At 34.3% G+C, this 26,520-nt stretch overlaps 1 protein-coding gene across 1 annotated transcript in view; it reads right to left on the bottom strand.

Annotated features, from left to right (window-relative positions):
* LOC122747344 (proto-oncogene tyrosine-protein kinase ROS-like) overlaps positions 1–26,520 on the bottom strand; it is a 95,999-nt gene that overhangs the window by 10,245 nt on the left and 59,234 nt on the right. Inside the window, exons 3-6 of the mRNA XM_043993425.1 lie at positions 19,392–19,687; positions 15,372–15,548; positions 13,653–13,867; positions 11,329–11,467 (exon numbers count right to left, since the gene is read on the bottom strand). Of these exons, the coding sequence (XP_043849360.1) occupies positions 11,329–11,467; positions 13,653–13,867; positions 15,372–15,548; positions 19,392–19,687 (827 nt within the window). The remainder of the gene's footprint in view (positions 1–11,328; positions 11,468–13,652; positions 13,868–15,371; positions 15,549–19,391; positions 19,688–26,520) is intronic.

Genomic DNA, 26,520 nt, shown 5'->3' with positions numbered 1-26,520 from the left:
AATATGAAGAGAATGAAATTTAAATAAATTAAAACTAGTCTACATCCACCAGAAAATGCATAAGGAATTAGAGTAATATATTCTCAAAAGCCAAGAAGCTCAAGATGGAACCTAAATTTACATCCTAATGACCTAAACCTAATCCTATTATTTTTAATTGTGTTCAATAAGAGAAGTATTCCCACCCCAAACAAACAACACCAATGATGAGAGCAGGTTATTCTACTTGCAAAGATCTCAAACAATAATAACAATAACGATAAATAAATATGTCTATCAAAGAAAGCACAAATAGTGAAATGAACCTTTCCATTTCTATATGTTATTAAAAGCTGAAAAAGAAAGACCCATGTCAGGTTAAAAAATAAAAACAAAACCAAAAGGGAACAGTATTTTTAAAAAATTTTTAAAGTACTCAAGGGTAGGGCAACTGGATGGCACAGTGGATAAATCATGGGCCCTGGATTCAAAAGGGCCTGAGTTCGATTCCGGCCTCAGACCCTTGGCATATTACTAGTTGTATGACCTTGGGCAAGTCACTTAACCCTCATTGCCTCACCAAAAAAAAAAAAAAATAACCAAGGCCTCTGGAGCATTTTGGAACTATGCCCAAAAGATTATAAAACTGTGCATACCCTTTGATCCTATAATACCACTGCAAGGTTTATATTCCAAAGATATAAAAAAGGGAAAAGGACCTTTTTGTATAAAAATATTTAACACAGCTCTTTTTGTGGTGGCTAATTGGGGAATGGATAAACAAGCTGTTGAATATGATAGTAATAGAATATTATTGTGCTCTAAAAAATGACAAGCAGAATGGTTTAAAAAACAACTGAAAAGACTTACACGAACTGATGCAAAGTGAAGTGAGAGGAACCAGGAGAATGTTGTACACAATAACAGCAATATTTTAATATGAAGAATTGTGAATGACTTAGCCACTCTCAGCAATACAATCAACCAAGAAAATTACAAAGGATTAATGATGAAGTATACTATCCACCTTCAGAGAAAGAACTGGTATTGTTGAACACAGACTGAAGCATATTTTTACTTTCTTTCATTCTTTTTTTCTTTTATTCAAGTCTTCTTGTACAAAATGACTACTATGGAAATATTTTTCTTGATTGCACATGTGCTACCTATATTTTATTGCTTACATCTCAGGGAAGGGAGAGGGTAAGGAGTGGGGGAGGGATACAATTTAGAACTCAAAATGTAAAAAAAAAGTTTAAAAAAATTGTTTCTAACATGTATTGAAGGAAAAATAAAATGTATTAAAAATAAAATAAAAACAAGAAAAGCAAAAAATATACAAGGGGATAAATATAAAAGCAGAATGCAAATTAATGGACTAAATTCAATAACATTTCTGCAGGTGAATCAATGTATTTTCTAGGATTATATTGTAAAATAAGCAGGTGCCTAAATGGGGAGAGGGCAGAAGGGATAGAGAGGAATTTGTGAGATAGCTAATAAAGTTCATCAGTGAACAGTGAAGCAAAGATTGCAGCAAACAAAAAAGCTACAGTAGAATGGGAGAGGTGGTAGAAGGGAGCAACTAACTGAAAAGGGAAAATTAAAAAGGGGAAGTCTCACCCCACTGGTGGAAGAGCTGTATATCTAAAACATTATACTGGGATATTAAAATAGTCATAATCAGTTCCGTGAGATCATATAGCCATTGTGGAGTAAGAGCAAGCCTTTGTAGAGTGTTCCAAATACTAATGAAATATCTGAGGAGCACTAAGCAAGATTATTGTGATTTCACATATACCCAATGTACTCTAATCAAAAATGGTAGGTGGTCAGATTTTAATGGAGGGTATAACAGAGATTTCTGCTGAAATGCTACAAAATTCAAAACACGTAAAGAAACAAAACACATTTTAACTGAAAGAAACTTGGGAGAAACATTTGACCGAGGAGGAATAGAAATGAATTTCTTCTTAGAAATAGGTTATGAATTTTCATAAAACTGTATGTACATGTAGTTTGATTTGAGCTCAGGAAAAACACTCTTTTGGACTCTGGAGCCTTTTTATGAAATTGCTAATTAATTTTGATAAATCCCTTTTAATATGGCAAGGACTTCCACTTGGGTTTATCAATTTAAGAGTTATGTTTGTACTCAATGGACCAAATTCTGCCCTAAGCTAGTTATGCATAACACCTGCTAAAGTTAATAGGCGTTCCACATGAGTAGCTGATTTTGCCATGGAGTCAGGAGGAATTAACTAATAATGAAATCTGGCTGATGATATCTTCAATTTTTCCATTTAATGAGTATTTGTTTTCCTTGCCTAGCTCTCTATGAATTGTTTTTAAAGCATACTCACTATATTTTAGGTGTCTCATCATTTTTTCCTCTTACTTCAATAAGCACAGTATAATCGGGTAATGAAAATAGTTTATAGGAAAGTTCTGTTCCTATTCTGTGGCCTGATGATACTAGCAGTTAATTAACCCTATGCAGTTATTTATTGTTAAAAATAACTCTTAATAGGTTGTTTTTAGCATTGGCTATAAGAATTAGAGAGAAACCCACTGACTGGAAAAATCTGTTTAGTCCAATTCAACAAGCATTTTTAAGTGCTTATTTTGTTTCAGAAACTGGAAATATGAAAAAAAAAAAACAATCCTCTCCAAGAGGCTTATGCTCTATTAGAGAAGATATAATATGCACACAGAGAAGAAAGAATAATATAGCCAAAGGAAGAAAGAACTAACAAGCTAGTTGATTTTAAGAGATTGTATGTTTTGGTATCTGGACTGTACTTTGAAAGAAGCTGAAGAGGTATGAGGAGGCAGAATAATCCACATATGAGGGACAATGTGAATGAAACAGAATTTTATAGTGGGAGTTAATTTTACTTTTTTTCCTTTACTTTGGCAGGGCAATGAGGGTTAAGTGACATGCCCAAGGTCACACAGCTATGGGAGAGAATTTTAACAATTGTTTCTATTGCCACTGAATGTATCAAAACCATATCAAAAGTTTGACAGGTGGTATAATTTGTCAATTTTACTTGAAGCATATATAGATATAACTGCCTTAGAAGTCCAAACTGAGTTATTTTTTCTTCCTACATCTTCCACGGAAAAATGAGGGAGTAGGGCATTCTGATATATAAGGTACTTTTAGCTCTAAATCTATCATCTTATGATGTGTGTACCTGGAATTCCCTCTTTCACTTTTCTGTTCCTATGCAAATCCTTCCCATATTCCAAGAACCAGGTCAAGTATCATCTCCTCCATGACACCATCTCTGACCACCTAATCCCACAGTCATTTTTTTTCCTTACCTTGAACTTTTACAGTATGGTGTGTTATGTAACATACATTTACTTATTTATTTATTTATTTATTTATTTATTTATTTATTTATTTATTTATTTATTTATTTATTTATTTAATTTTATTTTTTTTGCGGGGCAATGGGGGTTAAGTGACTTGCCCAGGGTCACACAGTGTAACATTTATTTATTAAACATTAACTCAGCTTCTACTATATATAGAGACAAAGTTTTAGATGTAATATGGTCTCTGTCCTCATGAGACTTACATGCTAAGCAAAAGTATGACCAAAAAAATCCACAATGTGTGATAAACATTATAAATTATATTCAAAATGCTTTAGAAAGTTTCAAAACATTGTTATCATTGGCAACAAGGGCGTATGGGAATACTTAATAGTGGTATTGAGACAATTTAATATTTAAATTGATTTTAAAAGTATATAGGCTATCACTAGGTCCAGATAGTAGAAAAAGCAAAAACAAAGGCATTGGGAAGGGTGTGACAGATGTATTTCAGAAACAGAGTTGATAGATGGGTTCTGCAAGAGCATAAAATGAAGATCTCTGGAGAACTTTGACTAGACAAAGGAGTTTAAAATTTACTCAGTAGACAAGGAGGTACTAAAGATTTTTAGAGCAGTGGATTGACATGACTGCAAGAAAGAAATAAAAAGTTTGGAAAATAAAAAGTGTAGAGGTGGGAAGGTTAGTAATAATAGCTAGCATTTAATATAACACTTTATGATTTGCAAGGTGTTTTTACATATATCATCTCTTTTGGTCCTTACAACAACACTGTGAAGTAGGAATTATTATTATAGCCATTTTAAAAATAAGGAAACTGAGACTCATAGAGCTTTAAGGAATGAGGCTGTGATTGGATATGCTAAAAGAGTTAAATGAATTTTGATGTTGTTGCTTTGTTTTAGTTTTGGTTTATGTGTGTTTGTAGGCGTATGAGAAGGAGCCATTTAGAAAGGGAAATATGTGAGACACAGCAAATGTCTTCTGCTTAGCAAAGACTGAAGAAAGCAAGAGGGAATTTGACCAAAAATACAGGTGAAGTGATTATCCTTAGTGGGGAATAAAGATAATCTCTCCAGTGATTAGAAAGTTGGAGCAGATAATGAGAGAAGGATGGTGAATAGGGTCTATTTTCTTGAAATGTGGATATAGGATATGGTAATGGGTTGCAATAATAGGTGGGGAGGATGAAATAGAACACCAGAAAAAGATGGCTAGATTTCCAAATAGAAGTTTGCTTTCAGCTTTAGTTATGCACCATGAATTAGTGAACTTAAATTTATTTCATGGGGTTTTTTTGTGAGTTTTGTTTGTTTTGTTTTGTTTTGTTTTCCTGAGATACTCAGCTAGCCCACAGCAGAAGTGGAGAAAGTAAATGGTTGGTTTTTATCCAAGGACTCATCACATATCCTTATCATATCCTGTTTCTTATCTTTTCATATCTTGCCCCTTCAGTTAGATTGTAAGCTAATTGTATATGGAAACCATGTCTTTTCCTTTATTTTAATATCTCTTACAGTATTTACTACAGTGATAACACAGAGTGCTCAATTAATCACGATTGAATGATAGATTGATGCCAGATCCACCAATGTTACAATGTTATGATATATTCAACTAATATAGAAACAACTTCTGGGTAAAGAACTGATCTTTTTGACTTGCTGTATCAAATACATACACAATCATTTGCAGATGTATACAACTAGAGGATATTTACTAAAGTGGATATTTCTGAGTTGCCATCCCTCACAACCTTTTATCAAGAATTCTCAATTCAACTCAACTCAACAAGTGAATTGATTCATACTTTTTTTCTGATAAAAGTATTTTATTTTTTCCAGTTACATGTAAAGATAGTTCTCAACATTTGCTTATACAAGCTTTCCGATTTCAGATTTTTCTCCCTCCCTCCCTCCTCCCCTAGACAGCAGGTAATCTGATATAGGTTTATATATATATATATATATAAAAATATATATATATATATATATACACACACACACACACATATACATATATATATAACCTTAAACTTATTTTTGCATTAGTCATGTTATAAGAGAAGAATCAGAGCAATGAGGAAAAACGTCAAAATAGAAAAACAACAGCACCAAAAACAAAAGAAATAGTATGGTTCAATCAGCATCTATATTCCATAGTTCTTTTTTTTTTTTCTGGATTTGGAGATCCCCTTCCATCATGAGTCCCCTGGAATTCTCCTGTACCATTGCATTGGTGAGAAGAATCTAGTCCATCCAGTAGATCAACACACAATGTTGATGATACTATGTACAATGTTCTTCTGCTTCTGCTCATCTCACTCATCATCAGCCCACGCAAGACCCTCCAGGTTTCTCTGAACTCCTCCTGCTCATTGTTTCTTACAGCACAATAGAATTCCATTACATTCATATACCACAATTTGTTCAGCCATTCCCCAATTGATGGGCAACCCCTCAATTTCCAATTCCTTGCCACCAAAAAAAGAGCAGCTATAAATATTTTTGTACATGTGGGTCCTTTCCCCTTTTTTATGATCTTGAATTCATTCATACTTAAGACACTGTTCAACTTACTAGTAAAATGAAAAATAAGGGTTTACTTGGGATGACTGTTTTATATTCTCTTTCACCCTGAGATAACACAGATGTTGAATGTGATCATTTAGAATAGAATTATGCCAAATAGTTCTGTGCAGAATCAAATCTTTAGGGTTTAATGGTTTTGTTCAGATTTAATAGTTTTTCTCTTAGTTAGTAATGCTTATTGACTGCCTGCCATGTGCATAGTACTTTTGTGGACAGAAGAGGCATACAGTACAATCCCAAACTTCTAGATAACTATCAATATTATTGGGTAAACAAAATAGACAGGCACTGATACACCACCACCATAAGACAACAACTAAACAAATATTCATAAAGATTTCATTAATGATCACAAATTATGAATGATGTTTCTATATACTTTTAGGACCTATATTTTCAAGGCATCTCAGAAATAAGGTTGAAACTGATTCAAGAAAGTCAGTTATCCAATACTTTTTTTTTTGAGAATTCTAGCAGGATTTCAAAAGAGATATGTGGTATTATTGCTACTGTTTATTATAACTGTTTGAGTATTTTTTTATTATTGAATAAATTTTAAGCTCCTTGAGGGTAGAGATCAGATCTTGTTCATTTGTATCTCTTCCAGTGCCTACCCTGGTGGCTAATACATGAAAGGTATTAAGATGGTGAACAAGATTGTCTTCTAAAAAAAGAAAAACAAGGAATGTAAGGAAGCAGATAAAAAGCAGTTCTACATAGGAGAACCTAGAGTGTGTTGGCCCTGAAGCTGAGGGATTTATTTTTGAATAAATGAATTAATCGATTAGTAGAGACAAGGGGCATTCTTCAAAGGCAAGATATTATGTTCAAAAGCATGGCGTTGAGAATGGAAAATATAAATGTCACAAAATTCCAGGTTTTAGTAAGCTATTTGAATGGAACTATGTAGGAATTAAGGTATGGATATGGAAGGCATCAACATATTGATGACATTTGCAACCATTTGAAGAGATAAGCTTTTTGATTTAGTATAAATAGAAAATGTTAGAAAGCTTCAAACATTATTAATGACTAGAACAAGCAAAGCAATTAAAGACTGGCCAGAGGCAAGAATAGAGTCTGGTCTTAATGTCATGGAAGTCAACAGGAGAGTTTCAATAAGTAGCTTATGATAAATTTTATGAGATGAATATTTCTACAAAATCAGGAAGAATAAAATCTGAGTAAGGCCATTTGGGTTTGAATATTGAGTGTTCATCAGTGTTCAAAGAATAAAAATGGATAAAAAAGCATTAATGAGCTCTTACTATGTGCCAAATACTGTAATGTGTTCTGAGTATATACATTAAAAACAAGACAATAATTACTCTAAAAGAGCTTAAATTTTTAATTTAGTACAAGGAAACAACATATTTAGTATGCAAAATCATTGGAATAGTAAGTGGAACCATAGTGGAGTATTGTCTTGGAATCTGGGGCCACCTCTGTATAGTAAACTACCTGCATTGGTGTTAGCATAACCTTATGGTCCTGTTTCTAAAGCTGAATGAATTTAGACCTCATCACCGGCATGGTCTCCTAAGATCCAGTGGTCATCTGAGAGCAGCAATGTGATGAATAACAAAGAGGTCACATGGATAAGGACAGAATAGGATTAAGAGACTGTATAGATAGTGGGATATATTTCAAAGACACCTGGGTTTTAGTCTTAGTTGTTTCATTAAGTATCTGTGTGACTATGACCACAGAACATAAACTTTCATGGTCTTTGTTTCCTTCCAGTAAAATGATGAAGTTGGATTATGTGAAGAATACTAAGGTCTGTTTCAACTCACCTCCCATGTTTCCATAGTTCTAGTAAGAGTCTAATGGTATAATAGGAGGACTTCAAAGGATTAAGAAGAGGTGAGCAAACAGAAAAGGAAAATGTATGAAGTAGTATAGAGGAAACTTTCCAAATGAAATAGGGACAAGTAATATTTTGTTGTTGTTGTTTTCTTAAAATGGAAGAGCTGTACACATTTAAAGACAGATGTATATCTATAAGAGCAAATAAATAGGTGCCTAAGAGAGAAATGTATGTTTAGGAAAAGCAAAGAGTTTGGTTCTATAGGAAGACAAGGCAAAGTGTACATTCCACCCCACCTCTTCAGTGTTGCTCAGTGTATCTCCTGGAGCTTGCATAGATTTAAGCTAGGGACCAGAGGGATAAGATGAATTTAAAGGAATGTGACCATCAAAAGTAAAATAGTAGACAGAACTCAGAAAGAATGAGAGGAGTTTTAAAAAAGGCAAAATTAATGTTGGTCTAATAGCTTTTAATGGCTGATTGTCAGCAACTGAATTGTTGACAAAAGAATCAAAATGATCCTTGGGACTATGGACAAAAAAAGAAGTGACACCTCTCCATTGTGAGTAAAATGCTAGTAGCAATGATGCTAGTTGGCAATGATGAAGCAGCTGATATCTGCTGAAAATTACTAATGCCTTCTGTTGGATTATTAGTTCTGCTATATTACTGATAGAGGAGGCTAAAAGGGTTTACAGATAACCTAAGATCTGAGCTCTAATCAGCAGTAGCTAAAAGGGGTTAACAGATAACCTATAGTAGCTAAAAGGGTTAACAGAGAAACTAAGGTTTGAAGTTTTACCAAAGGGTTAGTAACCAGAGGTTTACTATCAACCAAAACTATCAACAGAAGTCTAAAGAGACAGTAAGCAGGGACCATTAACTATTTATAGTCATTAATATTCTTAGATGACAGGACATCTAGAAACCAGATCTTAAAGTAAAGAGATACCATAAACAGAGAGACCCTCAGGCTCTGACAAGTCTAAGTATGTCTTTATGAGCATGCACAGAAAGACCAAATATGTCCTTAAGTTCACCTTATGATGTTTAAACCCCAAAACACAGCCCTAGTGAAAAAGGTACTCACCTTAGAGCACATCTTATTACCCCAGGAAGTCCAAATTAGGATATGAACCTCCCTAAGGAGGAGATAACCTACTTTTCTCATTATAAACAACCATTTTCTTCTCCCTATTTGAGATACCTTACTCCTTTGGGTGCTTCTCCCTGTGACCTCAAAGTATTCTAATAAAACTTGGGAAACTGAGTCACTGAGACTTGTAATTCTTTGGCATTCCTCATGATCAATCTGATCAATTAAATCCATCACCTAATTCATTACCCTCTTATTCTCTCCACTGAGCTGCTCCATACTGGAGCAGGAGATGAGCTATAAGAGGAAAGAGGTTTCAGATAGTTTCTAAGGGAAAGACCATTGAACAATTAGTAAAGAAATTGGTAAGTTTTCAATTTCAATTGTAGCAGGAAAACCTTTAGGAAAAAATCACCCCTGTAGTTATAAGGCTTATGTAAGCATCAACAGGAATAGACATAGAAATAGATTTTTGGATTAGAGTGAATGAATATAGTAATCATAATCCAGGGCAGATAGAAATTTCCAGAAATCATTTTGTATAATAATAATCAATAAATAAACATTTATTAAGCACCTAGCAAGGCACTGTGCTAAGTGCTAGGGACACAAAAAGAGTCAAAAGACAATTTCTGTCCTTAAAGAACTTACATGCTAATTGAGGAGACAACATTCAAAGATCTAATTCTAGAGATACTATGCAAACAAAATATATACAAAGCAATTTATACATAGGGTATATATGAAATAATTAGCAGAGGGAAGACACTAGAATTAAGGTACATTGATAAAGGCTTCCTGTAACAAAATGGAATTTTAATTGGGACTTAAAGGAATCTAGGAAGTTTAGTTGTTAGAGTGGAAAAGGTAGATCATTCCAAGCATGGAGGACAGATAGAAAAAATGCCTAGAGCATCTTGTTCATGGATGAGCCTGGAAGTCAATGTCACTAGATTGAAGAATATATGGTGGAGAATAATATATAAGACTGAAAAAGTAGGAAGGGGCTATGTTATAAAGTGTTTTGAATACCTAACAGATTATTTTGTGTTTGATCCTAGAAGTGAGAGGGAGCCAGTGAATTTTATTGAATAGGGGAGAGACATATTCATATGAATATTCACTTTGATGACTGAATAGAAAATAGATCGGTTTGGGGAGAGACTTGAGGTAGACTTAGAATGACCCACAGATTACTGAAATAGCTGTGATGTGATGAGAACCCCCACTAAAGTGGTAGCAGTGTCAGAGAAGGGAACAGGCAAATACTAGGGATGCTGCTAAGGTGAAATCAACAGAGATTGGCAACAGCTTGGGTATAAGGGGTAGGAGATAGTGAAGTGTCAAGAATGACTTCTAAATTGTCAGTCAAGGGGACTGGGAGGATGGTGGTGCCAGAATATTCTCATCCACTTCACAAACATCCCTATTTTTATATTAGTATTTTATTATTTTACCAAGTCTCCATACCTGCCTTTGCATGTGATCAGCTTCCCTATTTCACTAACCCAGGATTGCCCATCAGACAGGTTCATTTCCTCACTTATCATCTGTTCTGTCACTACCTTATTTAGCAACTCTGTACCCAAAAACTAGTTTGGTCACATTAAGATGTTCACATTCAGTCTCTCCTTTCCCCTCAGAGCAATGTGCCAGTATTGGCTATGTCTCCTAGAATACCATTCCTATGTTCCTGATCTTGGAGAAGAAGTTCTTAACTTATAGTCTATGACTTTTTAAAATAATATTTTGATAATTGTATTTCAACATAATTGGTTTTGTTTGTAATTCTATGTATTTTTGTATGCATTTAGAAAGAATTATTTTGAGGAGTCTATAGGCTATATCAGAATGCCAAGGTACACTATTGTTCCCATATTAAAAAAGTATAAGAACCCATCCTAGTAGAATGGATTCTTGGCCATAAATTCCTACTAAGAGTACTTATCTCTGTTTGACCGTGAGGCAAATCTAGATTTTAATTTTTGGCTTTCTTCATTCTTTTCTGTCTTATTACCCAAAGGCCCAGCTCCAGCACAATTACTTTCCTATAGTTTTGAAAACAAGGAAACTAAAAGTGATGCTGTTAAAATACATCAATGTATACTAATAAAAATATAATGCTCTTGGCACTATATGTTTGCTTGTTTGCCAAGTTCTTTACGTAATTCTGTCATTTGAGCCTCACAACCACCATCCAAAATAGGCACTACAGGCAATATGTCTGTTTTACAGATGAGAAAACTGAATCTCAGAGAGACACATTGAATTTTAGAGCTAGAAAAGCCTTTACAAATGATCTCATCCTACTTTCACTTTATTATATGAGGAAAATGGGGCTCAGAGAGATGAAATGACCTGCCTTAGGAAACAGCCAGTTAAGGGCAAGGCGAGGTGGAACCATATCTTCTGATTATGCACTGAGTGCTCTGTCTTTCTTAGTCTATAACAAAACTAGAAAACAGTTCTCTATGACATCTTTCAAGATAATTGAGCTTTGTTACCTCCAAAACATGTCCAATTCACGGCTGGTGGACCCAAATTTCTTGACAAATCTTGATAAAAGCTTTTGACAGATACTTGAATGAGATATCTAGTATAAGAATGAAGGCCATTCAGTTCCACTCTATTGTCCTGGTTCTCCTTCAAGAAAATTATTAAGTAGACACTATTGAAGATGGTCTCTCCAAAAATGGCATTTGCCACAGGCATTGAACATCAATTGAGTTATAGTGAGTATTAAAGATCATGATACTTTTAGTGACAGCCTTCATTTTTAAAATTTCTGAGCTCTTCTTATATATTTTGCAAGAGTGATAGATTCTCTCTTTCTCAAGGCAACAGAAGCACTAATATCACACAAACACTGTTATGGTAATAAATAAGAGAAAAAGAAAATCACTTAGTGCATTATGAGGTAGATGATGATCTACCTGATATAGTAAGTCCTGACATTTCATTAATTTTATTGAAATTGATTAAAAATGTCAGCATCATAGCTACTGAGAAGGCTTAATAGTACAGATGTGCATTAAACAAAACAAAACAAAAAACAAACAAAAATCATATAGAAGAGAAAGGACATTAGACATAGCAGCAATATTCTATCATTTTCCTCACTACTTGGAAGACAAAGAGCTGAGTTTCCTCTTTTACTTCTAAAATGGGATATGAACATATTTATTACTGAATCAATCAATGAGATCTTTTTCATCAATGACTCATTTTAGTTCTTGATTTTCTAGAAAACATAATTCACATTTTCCTATTAATTTATATAAAGCTAAAGCCATTAGAATCTATTAAATAGAAGAGTATCTCAGCAGGTTTTCCATATATAGGAGAAACTGTGGCTCTTTTAGCTCTTAAGGAGCCTTCAAAGACAGGTTGAAAAAATCCACTGAGGAAAGTGTTTTTACCTCAGAAAAGGAAGATAGTCATTTTGAGTTGGGTAATCTTCCTAAATACTGATTTCTGGAGAGGTGAGAGTAACCCCAGATGTAATATTAACACTGAATAGTACTTCTTTTATAGAGCTACATCTAAGGAAAGAGGTTTTTTGGATGCACATTTTGAAAGAAGTTATAAATAATGTCATCATCTTCTGTCACAGGAGAGGGGAAAAAACAATTATGAATGTATACTAGAAGTAACAAAGAGATCATTTAGCTTGAAATTTTTGGCAAACTCATTTCTAGGAAGTAATTCATCTACAACAGGTTTTTTTTTTTAATTCAGTATTGCTTTAACGTTTTTCTCTGGCAGTGGGAATACAAAGCACATATTTTCCAACTAGGCCAATAGATTTCATTTTGTTTTTCCTCTTAAATCCTATAGGGTGCTTATACAAGCAAACAAAATATAACTTGGCAAATCAGAGGTTAAGGAATACATTACCCAATACTGTTAAGCAAAAAAGGAAAATATACAGGGTAAGGAGGAAGTAGGGGCATGGAGTGGAGGGTAATTCGGTCCATACAGGAACTGCTACAATTCCTGGGAGGCTTCCAGGAATTGATTCTAGTAGCATCTAGAATAAACACATTTGGGAGCCCAGATATTTCATTTTCAACTTTAGGGTAGGAGAATAGCAACAGCTGCTGTTGCTTTATAGTTATATTTAGTAGTTGTAGATTCCTTTGTATACATTGTCTCAATTATACCCAGAGAAGTGGGAAGACACATTATTATGCCTTGTGTTGCAGATGGGGAAACTGAAGTCCCTTCATGAGATCTTAGGTAAGTTGTTCAGTGTACCTCAGTTACTAAGTGACTTGATGAGTTTCATGGATCAAGATCACAGATTGAGAACTGTAATGTACCTTAGAGGTCACTTAGTTGAACTTCCTCATTTTGGATATGAGAAAATTGAGAAGCAGAGAGGTTACATAGCTTACCTAAGGTTACACATGTAGTCAATGAAAGAGCTGGAATTTTACCCTGAGGCTTTAGAAATCCAGGGCTCTTTCCATTGCCTTAGCATTACTTGAACCATTGTTGTCTACTGCACACTGTCTCAGGGAACAGGAGAAAAACAACCTCTAAAATATATAATGTTACTTTTGTAGAGTAGTTCAATTTTAGTGAACAAAATGTTTAGCCTACTGGAATGATCACTTTATGCTGGAAAGGAGCAAAAAAAAAAAAAAGGAACAAAACATTTGTGCAACACAAGGTAAGCATAAAATATAGTGTTCCCAATGTTAAAAAAAATTTACAGTAAATTTTTAGCTTTTTAACCCTTAATAAATTTGAATGATCTCTCTTATCTTGTTCATACTTGTAAATATACTTTATACAAACAATGAAGATACCATATATTCTTTACCTGTATTGCACATTCCAATCCATGGGAACATGTAACATTTGATTCACTGTCTTGCAGTTCTCCATAATGCACTATATATGTGAGAGTAGGTCTGCTTACATGAAGACACTGAGCCATGTACTCTACTGGAGGGATATTCAGAATCAAAGCTGAGTCTGTCTTATTGACCACTTGAACTTTATTTGTATATGGTCTTGGAATCAAGCATTCACGTTCTAGTACAGACAAAAGAAAAGAAAACAAAAATCTAATATGCGATGTTTAAGACTCCAATCAACATATAATGAAAATGTATTGTTATATAAATATTTTACTTTGAATAGTTGGAATTGCTTTTGATCACTACGTTTTATTCAAGTTGGTGTTTAATAAATGTTGAATTTCTTCATTTAATATTTGCCAATCTATGATCTTAAAATGAGTGCCTTTTTACAACTCTTCTTGTATAAATAAAATAAGAACATTCCTGTTCCTCTTTCCTTTCTATTAAAGTTACTGAAAACTTGATGTATAAGAAAAAGAATCATTCAACAATTACTTAATGAGCATTTACTATTTGCCTGGTCCTAGGTGCAGTTTTTCATACAAAAGGCCAATAAGCCATATTGTTTCTGTGGACAATAAGAACAAAATACTTGATCTTAAATAAAGTATCATACTGAAGAATTTTGGAGTTATTGGTATAGAACTGAGTCTGGGTTATGTAAACTGGTCCAAGTAGTTGAGAACTGACTGTTGGCTCAATGAGATTTTGAAGCACGGAGATCATATAATTAAAATAGTGGGGCATCTAGGTGGCACAGTGGAGGGGCAGCTAGGTGGCACAGTGGATAGAACACCGGCCCTGGAGTCAGGAGTACCTGAGTTCAAATCTGGCCTCAGACACTTAACACTTACTAGCTGTGTGACCCTGGGCAAGTCACTTAACCCCAATTGCCTCACTAAAAAAAAATAGTACTTGAAATATTAATTTTCAAGTGGTATGCAAAACACTGAGGAACACTATGGCTTTCCTAGGCTTTTCATTCCAGGATACACACACAGACACACACATATTTTATATATATATATATATATATATTTACACACACACATACACACATAGAGAGAGAGAGTTATACACACATTATATAAGTATACATTTATTTTTTTCCATTGTGTCTGACTCTTTGTGATTACATTTGGTGTTTTCTTGGCAAGAATACTGGAGTGATTTGTCATTTTCTTCTCCAACTGGAAACTGAGGCAAACAGGATTAAGTGATTTGTCCAGGGTCACATAGATAGTAAGTGTCTGAAGTTAGATTTGAAATCAGGAAGATATCTTCCTGACTGGAGACCCAGCGCTCTATCCACTGTGGCAAATGGTTGCCCCATACATAAATATACATATGTACATGTACAGAGAAATATATATATACACACAAACATATCCACATCCATATCCATTTCCATACCTATATTCATATCCATATATATGCCCATACTCATTTATATAGTTGTGATGATCTTAATATTAGGTATTATTTCTGAGTCAAATAATAATCTATTCCTCTAACTCAAAGATATTGCCTGTGCTTTAAAAGCACATTATATCTAAGTAAAATCTTGGCCCAAAAAAAAAGGAAGGAAGGAAAAAAAAGAAAAATGAAAGGTATCTGAGGAAGTTTGAAGAAAAATAAATAGAACAGGAAAATCACTTCAATGAATTTTATTTTACCTGGGTATGACTGTAAATTGTCATTGTAAGCAATCATCCTAACAACCCCAGGTAATTCAGTTTGAGATAAAATGGATCCAACAAGCTTATCTGTTTTGAATAACTTTGTGTTTCTTTCAGTTGGCTGTATCCAAAATAGAGCTTTGTTATCCATGCTCAGAGACTTGATTCTGAAACCTGAAAGAAAAGGTAATACTATATTGTCATATATTGGTCAACTGTTAATTCCCTATTAATCTCATTTCTATGATTTTTTGGGTTATGTAACGCTTCAGTATACAAATTCTAGAGAACAAAGGGATATTGCTAAGGAAATTAATTCTTAGATTATGGGAAACCTTCTTCAATAAATCAATAGAAATTTATTAAGTACTTACTATGTGCTAAGCATTGTATTAGTCACTGGAAATTCAAGGACAGAAAAATGAAAAAAGTTTCTCTCCTCAAGGAGTTTACATCATATAATAGGACACATATAAGTATGTACCAAACATTTATGAAATAAATAGATTGCAGCTAAGTGGTACAGAGGATAGAGCACTGTGCTTGGAGTCAGGAAGACCTGTGTTCAAATCTGACTTCAGATATTTAAAAGCTGTGTGATGCTGAAGAAGTCAGTTAACCCTGCTTGCCTCAGTTTCCACATCTGTAAAATCAGTTGGAGAAGAAAATGGCAAACTACTCCAGTGACTTTACCAAGAAAACCCCAAATGGGGTCATGAAGAGTCAGACATGACTGAACAACAACAATTTGCAGAAAAGAATGGATTAAAAGCTGGGAGGATCAAGAAAACCCTTATATAATGGATGAGAAATTCTGGAGAAATATAAGAACTGTCAAACCTTTGAGTGTTTTTTTCTGACTTATAACAGTCTTCCAGGTGCCAGATTTCTCTCTACAGTTTTCACTTTTTCTATGCTCTTTTAATTCTTCTAATTACACTAGAGGAAAATCCTTGATTAGGTGGTGATAGTCTTTAACATGTTCTAATCTATCTTTTCATAAGGTCATTAGCAGGCTGGAGTATTTCCAACATACTGAGCAGTCAATTTTTAAAATTACTTATCCCAAATCTGCAAATCAGGAGTGTTGCCTATTTGAGAATAATCTATAATGTAGTGAGAAACTGATCCCATATTGTTCAGTGCTGAACTCAGCATCAGGAAGGCCTCAGTTCAAATTATGCTATCCCTAGACAAATCACTTAAACATTCCAGCCTCAATTTCCCCATATGTAAAATGGGAATAGTAATCGCACTTATGTCACAGGGTTGCTGTAAGAATTAAATTATAGAAAAGTAGAATGACTTAAGAGCTATATAAATGGCAAACTGCAAATCTTTGTGGGTTTTTTGTCTTGTCTATGCCTTCTTACAGCCACAGGACAACCTTCCATATACTTAAACACAGCTGCCACACTCTAATCTTTTATTCTCCAGGCTAAACACTTCTAATTTCTTTAAGTGATCTTTATATGACATGGAATTAAAGTCCCATTCTCATGTTTACTCTCTTCTGGATGTTATATGGCTCATAATTGGGATGCATTTCATATTTTAGTAGGACTTGGACATTTAGAAATTGGCTAAATTCTAAATATCTAGTTAAAGCAGTAAATTGTGTTAAACACTTGGAATACAAACAAAAGAATGTTGCCCATTTTCCAAGGAACTTACCTTCTACCTGAGGGGATTCTATATCTATATCTATATCTATATCTATATCTATATCTATATCTATATCTATATCTATATCTATATCTATATCTATATCTATATCTATATCTATATCTATATCTATATCTATATCTATATCTATATCTATATCTATATCTATATCTATATCTATATCTATATCTATATCTATATCTGCAATCCAAGATAATTTAAGGAACTACAGAATACTAATAACTGAGGGGGAATATTGTAAAGCTTCACAGAGGAGGTATAATTCTATGTTTTATTTTTTTTAAAGTATAGGTATAACCCATAAAAAGAAAAATTAAAGAAAACCACATAACACTGATTATGTACTTATGACATGTATCCAGGGATGTTCTGGTAAATTGCTAGTTTAAGAACTACTTATTTGAAAAGCAAAAACACTTTTAAGTTTAATCTATATTATTAGTATTTTCTTCATCATTTTATTAAGTCTAGACAGGAAACAAAACAATAAATCAAGCCCCATTTTGTAACATTTGGTTGATTTCCAAGCTAAATGCTCACACTAAAAATTTATCAGCCAATTCTTGTGAGCCAATGCAATTTAAACACCATTTTGACATATCAATAGTATTTTAAAAAGTACTCATTGGTTCATGCATATATTTCTTTAAACATAAACAGAGATAAAAATGGGACTTATCTTTCTCCTTGTCTATCTGAACAGTGAATATAGGGACAGAGAACAGAAGAAATATGCCCCAGATTAGAATGCCAGTATTCAAGGACACCTCAGTTCTATTTTTTAAAAATAAAATGTGAGTCTTCTTTCAGAAGAATTTGGTAAAACAAACCATGCAAACATAGTTAACATAATATATGGCAGAGACAGAATTCAGAAAGACTGCAATAGATTTAAAAAATGAACCTAAACAAACAAAAAAATTGTTAGAAGAAATAAAAGTAGAGTCTGACATTTAAGGTAAAAAAATCAACTGCAGAAGTACAAGATGGGGTAATACTATTCTTAAAGCAGTTCACATAAGAAATGCCTAGAAATTTTAATCACCAACAGTATGACAATGATATGGATGCAAAATTGCTAATGTGATATTAAATTGCTTAAATAGATGTATAGCATTTAGATGAGAGGAGTTAATAGGTCTACTGCCCTGTGTACTAGTCCATAGCCCATAAAATACTCAGTTCTGGATGTCAAAATTTTAAAAGAATATTGATAAATTAGAGCATATACAAGAAAGTGAAAATTTTGAGAACCCCAATCTGAGGAAACTGTAGAATGCTTAGTCTGCTGAAGAGAATATTTAGTGCATGTATAATAACTATCTTCAAATATGTGAAAGTAAATAGGTAAGAGTACTGGGATAAGTGAAAGAACCCTGGTTTAAATTTTGACTCTGCTGTATTGAATCTATGACAATGGGTATATTTTTTCTGAGCCTCAGTTTCCTTATGTATAAATGAGGGAACTGGATTAGATTATGTTTAAACTTCCTTCTGTTACACTTAAAGGTATGTGATAGTGTCCTAGAATTGGAGTATAAGCAAGATCTAAGTTCAAAATTTGATTCAGACATTTACTAGCTATGTGAACCTGGCATATCATTTAACCTCTCAGTGCCTCAGTTTCTTCAACTCTAAAATGAGAAGGTTGAGTTAGATGTCCTCATATTTCTTGTAGTCCTACATATACCATTTTATGATTATATAGCCTGAGTCTATAATGCTATGCAGAAAAAAGTAGAATAATGCTAGGTGTCAGATTAGTACTAATAGATGATATTAACAAGTAGACAAATTTCAGCTAAACACAAGGAAGAGCTTTCTAACAAATATACCAAAATGTGTAAAATTAGTATACAAAGCAGTGAGCTTCCCAATCCAGAAGAACCCAGGTGACAATCTGTGAAAGATGTTGTAGAAGTATTTTTTTGTATTGTGAATTATTTTGGATTAGATGTTCACTGAAGTTCCCTTAGAAATTAAGGTTAGAGAAGTATAATTAAGTAGTGAAATATAATTGAAAGAGTGTTAATTTTGAAGTCAGAGGACTTAAATTCAGATCATATTTCCAATGTGTACTATCTGTGTGAAATTGGACAAATTATTTAATATTCCCGGACCTTACTTTCCTCAACTGTAAAACAAGAGGTTTGCACTAGATGGCCTCTGAGGTCCTTTACAGCTGGAGATCCATAATCCTATTATTTTAATAGAAGAAGAAAAGATGCTCTGGTTTCAATATCAATAATGGATTGCCATGGGGTAAAAGAAAATGTGTCTACTTGAAATCTGAGAGGGGGGAGATATTTCCCTTTAAAGAAATTATAGTACCTCTATTTCCTATAAAATTCATAATTTTCCAACACTGACAGCCATTTAAATCAGAAGACCATATCTCTTGATTCTGAGTAATGAAATAGAGTTTTGTGTCTTTATAGTTTGTAGTATCAACAACTATAGGTCCATCCAACTGAAGATTAATCAAAGTACAGTTGCAATTTCTTTCTTCAAAGCAGGAGGTGTTGCTTTCTGATTGAGAATTCAAAAGTATCTTAGCTCTTTTCTTGACTAAATCATAAGCAACCAATGCCACAGAATTCAGAGATTTCTGAGTCCAAAACATAATGCTAGAAGAAAAAAAATAAAGATTCGTGAAATAAATACATTTAATAATAAGCATACGAATGCATTATATTATTAAAATATTTTAGCATTATACATAGAAAATCCACTTGATTGTGCAAGTCCTAATGGTGACACCATGGAAAACTATATTTAAATGTTCAATATGTTAATGTGCCAATGGAATTTCTTTAGTTAATCATGCCATAAAGGGGGAAAAGATTAATATCTAGGCTACAGGCTAAAATACAACATATAATATTGTGCATATACATATAGATAGGTAAACATATGTTCTCATTCTATATAGTTGTTCAACCACAGGAATCACAGTTTCACCCATGACATAACTGAATCTTTACATGAGCCATTATAATGGGGTTCTAATTTTTCTAGTATTTAATGAGCACTCTAGTTCAGACTCACATCATTTCTTAAATATACTATTGTACAAGCCTACTACTGGTTCTGTCTGCTTTAAATCTCTTTTCTTTACAATACACACATAATGTAATTTTCCTAAAGCATAGTTTAGTCCACATTAGTTGCCTGCTCAAAATGTTCTCTCCATCTCCCTGTCCTCATCCCTCTCCACATTCCTCTCCTCTTTTTAATTTTACACAAATACTTAATTGTGTCCTCACATCTGCCTGAGAGTTAGATGGTATTACTATCTCCATTTATAGATGAGGAAACAGAGTTAGGTACACACTGTGATTCAGTCATTCAGTTATACTAGAGTGTTTTGCCATTTCCTTCTCCAGTAGATTAAGGTAAACAGAGTTTAAGTGACTTGCCCAAAGACACAGAGCAAGTGTCTATGTCCAGATTTGAATTCAGGTCTTCCTGATTCCAGGCCCAGTCCTCCATCCACTGAGCTACCAGCTGCCTGCTGTGACTTGTCTGAGATCACCCAATTATTAAGTGTCTGAAGCCAGATTTGAACTTAAATCTCCATGACTCCAAGCCCAGAACTCTATGCACTGAGCCACTAACTTCCTCAGAAAGACATAGAGCTGAAAGACATCTGAAGATATGTTTGAATTTAGGTCTTCCTGACTCCAGGTCTAATATTCTATTCACCAGTACACCAAGATGTCCCTGTTCCAAAAGTTCTCATGACTTCCTATTGCCTCAAGAATAAATACAAACTCCCATTTAACATTTCAATTTAAAATACTTCATAATCCAGACTTTTATATATATAATATTTAAAATGATTTATTATATGATATGACACATGATATGATTAATATGATATATATGGTGTGATATATCATATAACATCACATCAAATCATATATCATATCATGTTATTAAATAATACAATATTTTCCCTTTTGGAAAACCCTGTTACTTTAATGAATACCAGTATGAGATTATTTATATGGGATTACTGATATATGGAGTAGACACTGTGTCTTGAGACACAATTTTTAAAAAATGGATTGGGAATTAGATTAGGAACATCCAATATGATTGTGTTCTATGAATTACTAGTCTCAGATAATTGGTCTAACAAAACTGACAAAATTCAAATAAAGGATAGTATCTGAAAACTAGCTTAAATTACCCTTCCAAAAGCAAAGTACTATAGAAATGTTGCAAGATTAATGACTCAAGTTGATTACATAGCATAGCAATTGAGATACAAGCTTGAAAATTACATTTCAGTACTCAGTTATACAAGAAATTAAGTTAAATCCTTGGTACAAGGGATACCTCATTTGTGAATGAGCCTGATCCCATATTCTGCATACCAAAGGTGAGAACTCTACCTGTTCCTAGTCTGAGGGGCAGATCATCAAAGCCAGATAGCAGCAAGAAATCTATGAGTAGGTCAAAGCAAATCTAAGGTATTAGAAAGAGATAGCTCACCTGCATATTAGGAGAAACTAAAGACCCTTAACTGAACAGAAAAATATATGTGAGCAAATGTAGGACAAGATATTTTGTTACCAAAAAACATGTGAATGCACATAACCTGTTTAGAAGACCACATAACACTAAAGTTATGATAACTAAAGAAGGATTGAAAGCTATATGACATTGAAAATGTGGTTTACAAGCAAATGGAAGCTGAAAATTTGGGACTTCCACCAGTCAGATTACCAGCAATGGTGACACATCTCATTCCATTGAACCAAACTTCTCTGCTTCAGTTGTCAGCAGATGACTAGCAAAAAGAGCATATGGCTGAAGAAGGATTGTAAGATAAGATACAAGTCAAGAAGTGAGATGATAATGCCAAAGAACTCAGGTGCCAGTCCCTTGGAAGCACTTTATTCTTGTGACAATGACAGAAATTGGAGATGTGCAATGAAGTAGAGAACCAGATTGTCACTGATTCCACACATGGTAGCAAGAAGCAATTGGTGCTACCTGGAGCATATTACTTTATGGCCATGAAAGCTTTATATAATGACTTTAGACATATAGATCAAGAAGAGATGCTACAGTTAACATGAAACATATTTTAGTAGTCCAAGATGACTGTAGATATCACCAAGAAATATGAGAAGTGCTCATTGCATACAAAGAAACTACTACCAACTTGTGCTGAATATTTGGAGAATATAAGCACTAGAAAACCTTTGCAAGTTATCTGTATTGACTTCTTATATTGGGAAGGACATAGGAAAAACCTAAGTCATATATTAGTAGTGAATGACACTGCAAAAAGTGGGTAAACATCTAGCCAATCCTGGAATCATAAAAGTTTGAAAAGTTTTGTGGAAAAAAAAAACTATTTCAATGTATGGACTTCATGTCTGAATCCATTCAGAACTAGATAAAAATGATAAATGTAAACTGTTTAAGGAATTTTTGCTTTATCTGGTATCACAAAATCTATAATTATACCTTGACAACCTTAAGAGAACTCACAAGCTAAATATTTCAACCATATATTATGTTAGGGACACTGAAATCAGAACAAAAACCAAAGGTTAGACAAAATGTGGCTCTCTTAGTTCATCTGTACAGTTTCAACAGGAATTATGTCATTAGCTTTATAGCCTATCTGCTGATGTTGGGGTATGAGTCATGTTAACCTACTGACATGTTTTGGAGTGTGAGGATAGAGAAACTACAAATACTTTAAACCAGTGCCACATCTCTTGGCAAAACAAGAAAGTAAAGGAAGATTAACACCTAGCTTTTAAAAAATCCTAGAGGAATACTGAAAGAAATAAACAAGAATATGATAACTGTCAATACCTTAAGCAGATGACAGTGTTTTGCTGAGTAATCTTATCATTCAATAGACGCATAAGTTTTTGGATCAATGGAAAGTTACTTCAGGCCAGTTCTGGAGAGACTGGGCAACTTGCCTATTAACAAAATAGCCCAGGGCAGCTAGGTGTCGCAGTGGATAGAGCACCGGCCCTGGAATCAGGAGGACCTGAGTTCAAATTCGGCCTTAGACACTTGACACTTACTAGCTGTGTGACTCTGGGCAAGTCACTTAACCCCAATTGCCTCACTAAAAAAAAAAATTTAAAAAACAAAACCAAACAAAACAAAATAGCCCCTGAGATTTCCAGGGGCCCTGAAAAGCCAATCCTCTACAATTGCTTATTTCCAAAAGGGAAACTGATGTCTATTCATCTTAGTAGACTCTAAGATAAAAAGACAGCCAGCCCATCATGCAAAGACTGGCCCAGACAATGACAGAAACAAATATTTCAAGTGAATACAGCTCTGTGAACTTTAACACAACAACAAATTCAAGCAATGGGTAAGGACTGAACCAATAGGCATTCTCTTTTCAGCTTAGGAATTCAGCTGCACTGATATCTACCAGTGAGAAACACCTCACAAAATACAGTAACACCAGTATCCAGCCTCAACCTTCTGCTACTTTACATTTAGATAGGCATGATGATTGTTATGATGAGCATGATAACCAGCCTGTACCCATAATTACCTCAGACATAGGGACAGACAGGTCACTAGGTGATATGACTGAGCCAACTTAGAATGTCCAAGAAGAAACAGTTACAAATGTAAGCAGATGAGAATACTAATGTTAAAAATATAATTGCACATAATCATTGCTGCATGTTAATTATTTCTCCTTCAGTCAAACAGCCTCCTCACCCTGGAAGAACCCTCTACCTCAGAGGCCCCATTCTTTGATTGATAAGTTCCTCATGGAACCTACATTTTGAGAAAGCACCAAAGCCAGCTATGCCCACACCTTCACTCCTCTCCAGGGTCCACTCCCACTCCTGAATCTCTACATTTTTGTCTATGCTCCTACATAGATACTTTCTTCCCTCAAAGCCACCCCACACACACACACCAAATTCTTTTCAGCTTTTTTTTTTAATGTATTTTCTTCCTCCATGAAAACGTAAGTTCCTTGAGAGCAGGGACCGTCTTTTTTACTGGTATCTGTATTCCCAGCATGTAACACAATTCCTGGCATGTAGGTAAGTGATTAATTAATGCTTTTTGACTTCAATTACAGCATATATTTAGTGTGCTTCCCTTGTTATTTTGCCATTTATGTTTATTTGCTTGTTCTAGCTATCATACCTGTATTGTATTTACATTAATCTAAATCTATTTTGCTGTTTGCTTATTTGCATAAACTCTGCTGTTTCTTTATATTTTGTTACTTCACAGGCCTGATGATTCTATTATTTCTTTACCTTTGCTCATTAATTTACATATTTGTTTTTGTTCTATGGATATGTAGATACTGCTGTGACATGTGCATGTATTATTTCCTGCATGTAATTTAGACCCGCAGTCACCAAAATAGCCTGTCAAGTGATGCTTTGTACTGTGCTATATCTACTGAATATATTGTCTATGTTCATTTGTCATGAATGGCACCCTAAGGTGGTTACCTGGGGTGCTAAGTTAATCATCCGTTTACTGTTAAGTGCCTGTGTTTATTTTGGTGCTATGCCTTATTACAACAGATTTTAAATGCACTGCAGCTGACTTTGGGAGGGACTACCAAATACTAAACTTTGGGGAGGAATATTACCCAAGCTCCTCAGAAACTCAGAGAAATTTATGGTCAGACCTGAAGTGCCATGGTTAGAATGGAATCTCTCATGTTGTCAATCATAGAGAATAAGCACTGGGTGTAAAAGAGAAGGGAGAACACTGAGCTAAGATGGCCAAGTATAAGACTGGAAGAAACATTTAAAAAATTGGCACAAAAACAGCAGTGGCAGCAGTGGATGCCATGATCAAAGACTAGAACTGATGCCCCCGCCAAGAATGTTGAATGTTCACTAAAACTGGGGCAGTGCGGCAGCTAGAATTCTCCCTCCTCCCAGTTCTTCTTAAAGTCCACTAGGAGGTTTGACTAGAATAAATTGGAGCTAATATCAGCAACAGAACAGGAAATATTTCCTTTATACTTACCACCTATAGATGACAGAGAATTACTTCTAAATGACTCATTTTTTTAACAATGTTTATCTTGATATAAAATTGAGATCACTCATACTTGCCATGTGTCCTATGTATCTTTTAATTGCAAAGAGAGTGCTGCAATTGAGTGACCCAATGAAAGGTTTGTGATTCACAGATTACACAGGATAGAAGTATGAATCTCACTATACAATATTAGAGTTTCCTCCATGGCATGGGGACCCTGAGCCACAATTGTAAGAGAATCATGTGGGCTTTAGTTTCAGTTTAGTTTAGTTTGTTTAAAAAAAAATTAGTAATCCTAATTAGCTTTCCAAAAATAGGAGCGACAAAGCCATGTAAAGCTGTGTCTTCAATTTTTTCAACCTAAGCTGAAATTGTGAGTTGGTAGCCATGTTCATTTGTAGAGAGGTGGGGGGTGCACTATAGAATCATGTTGTTATCACTACCCTCCTGCAGCCCTTTTCTGGTCTGGGCCTGACCAGTGGAGAGAGGATGGTAACTGAGGAACCTAAAAACAAGTTTAATTGGAAGTTATTTCCAAAGCAATTATGCAATTCCATCTGTAAAAGAATTTCCTTATCACATTTATGAGAAAACTTTTAAAGCACCAAATGGTACTGTAATTTTGACCTTAAAGAAAACCAGAGTGAGAAATTTTTTATTTTTCAACTTTAAAAGATTTTTTAGATATATTTTTGAACTAATTGTTTATGTCCATTGGCCCTTTCTACTTTCATGCCTATTTCTTCTCCTGAAGGTTTTCCAGAGCTACCCCCTTCCCCATGCATTTCCATTAGTTTTTCTAATTTGAACTTGGGCTTCTTGAGCATCCTGACTTTCTGAACAAATACATTATAGAGAAGGTTAATGGACTGATAGATCCAGTGGGAGAAGAAAGTTGGAGTTTGGGAAGAGTTGTTACTATCACATCCCAAAGGTATAAGGGCCACAGGAAAAATTATTGTCTCCTTTTCACTCTCACTTTCTTTTGTTTTGTTTTTGTTTTTTTTATGGGCAGTAGGGGTTAAGTGACTTGCCCAGGGTCACACAGCTAGTAAGTGTCAAGTGTCTGAGGCCGGATTTGAACTCAGGTCCTCCTGAATCCAGGGCAGGTGCTTTATCAACTGCACCATCTAGCTGCCTCTCATTCTCACTTTCTACCTTAAATCTCTAAACCATGACAAAAAGCATCACCAACTGAATGCACATATATCCACTAGATATTTCAATCAAGTTGTTTTGTGGCTATCTCAAACAACATGTCTATACCAATTTTTTTTTTTTTGTGATGGTGGTCGTAGTGGTGTTTACTTGTTTCAGTCATGTCCAATTCTTCATGACTCAGGGTTTTCTTGGCAAAGATAGTGGAGTGCTTTGCCATTTCTTTTACCAGCTCTTTTTACAAATGAGGAAGCCGAGGCAACAGGGTTAAGTGACT

The sequence above is a fragment of the Dromiciops gliroides genome, chromosome 3, assembly GCF_019393635.1.
Source record: "Dromiciops gliroides isolate mDroGli1 chromosome 3, mDroGli1.pri, whole genome shotgun sequence".
In the NCBI taxonomy this organism is placed as follows: Eukaryota; Metazoa; Chordata; class Mammalia; order Microbiotheria; family Microbiotheriidae; genus Dromiciops; species Dromiciops gliroides.
The sequence above is the reverse complement of the archived record's forward strand: the minus strand, read 5'-3'. Positions and strand labels throughout refer to the sequence as shown.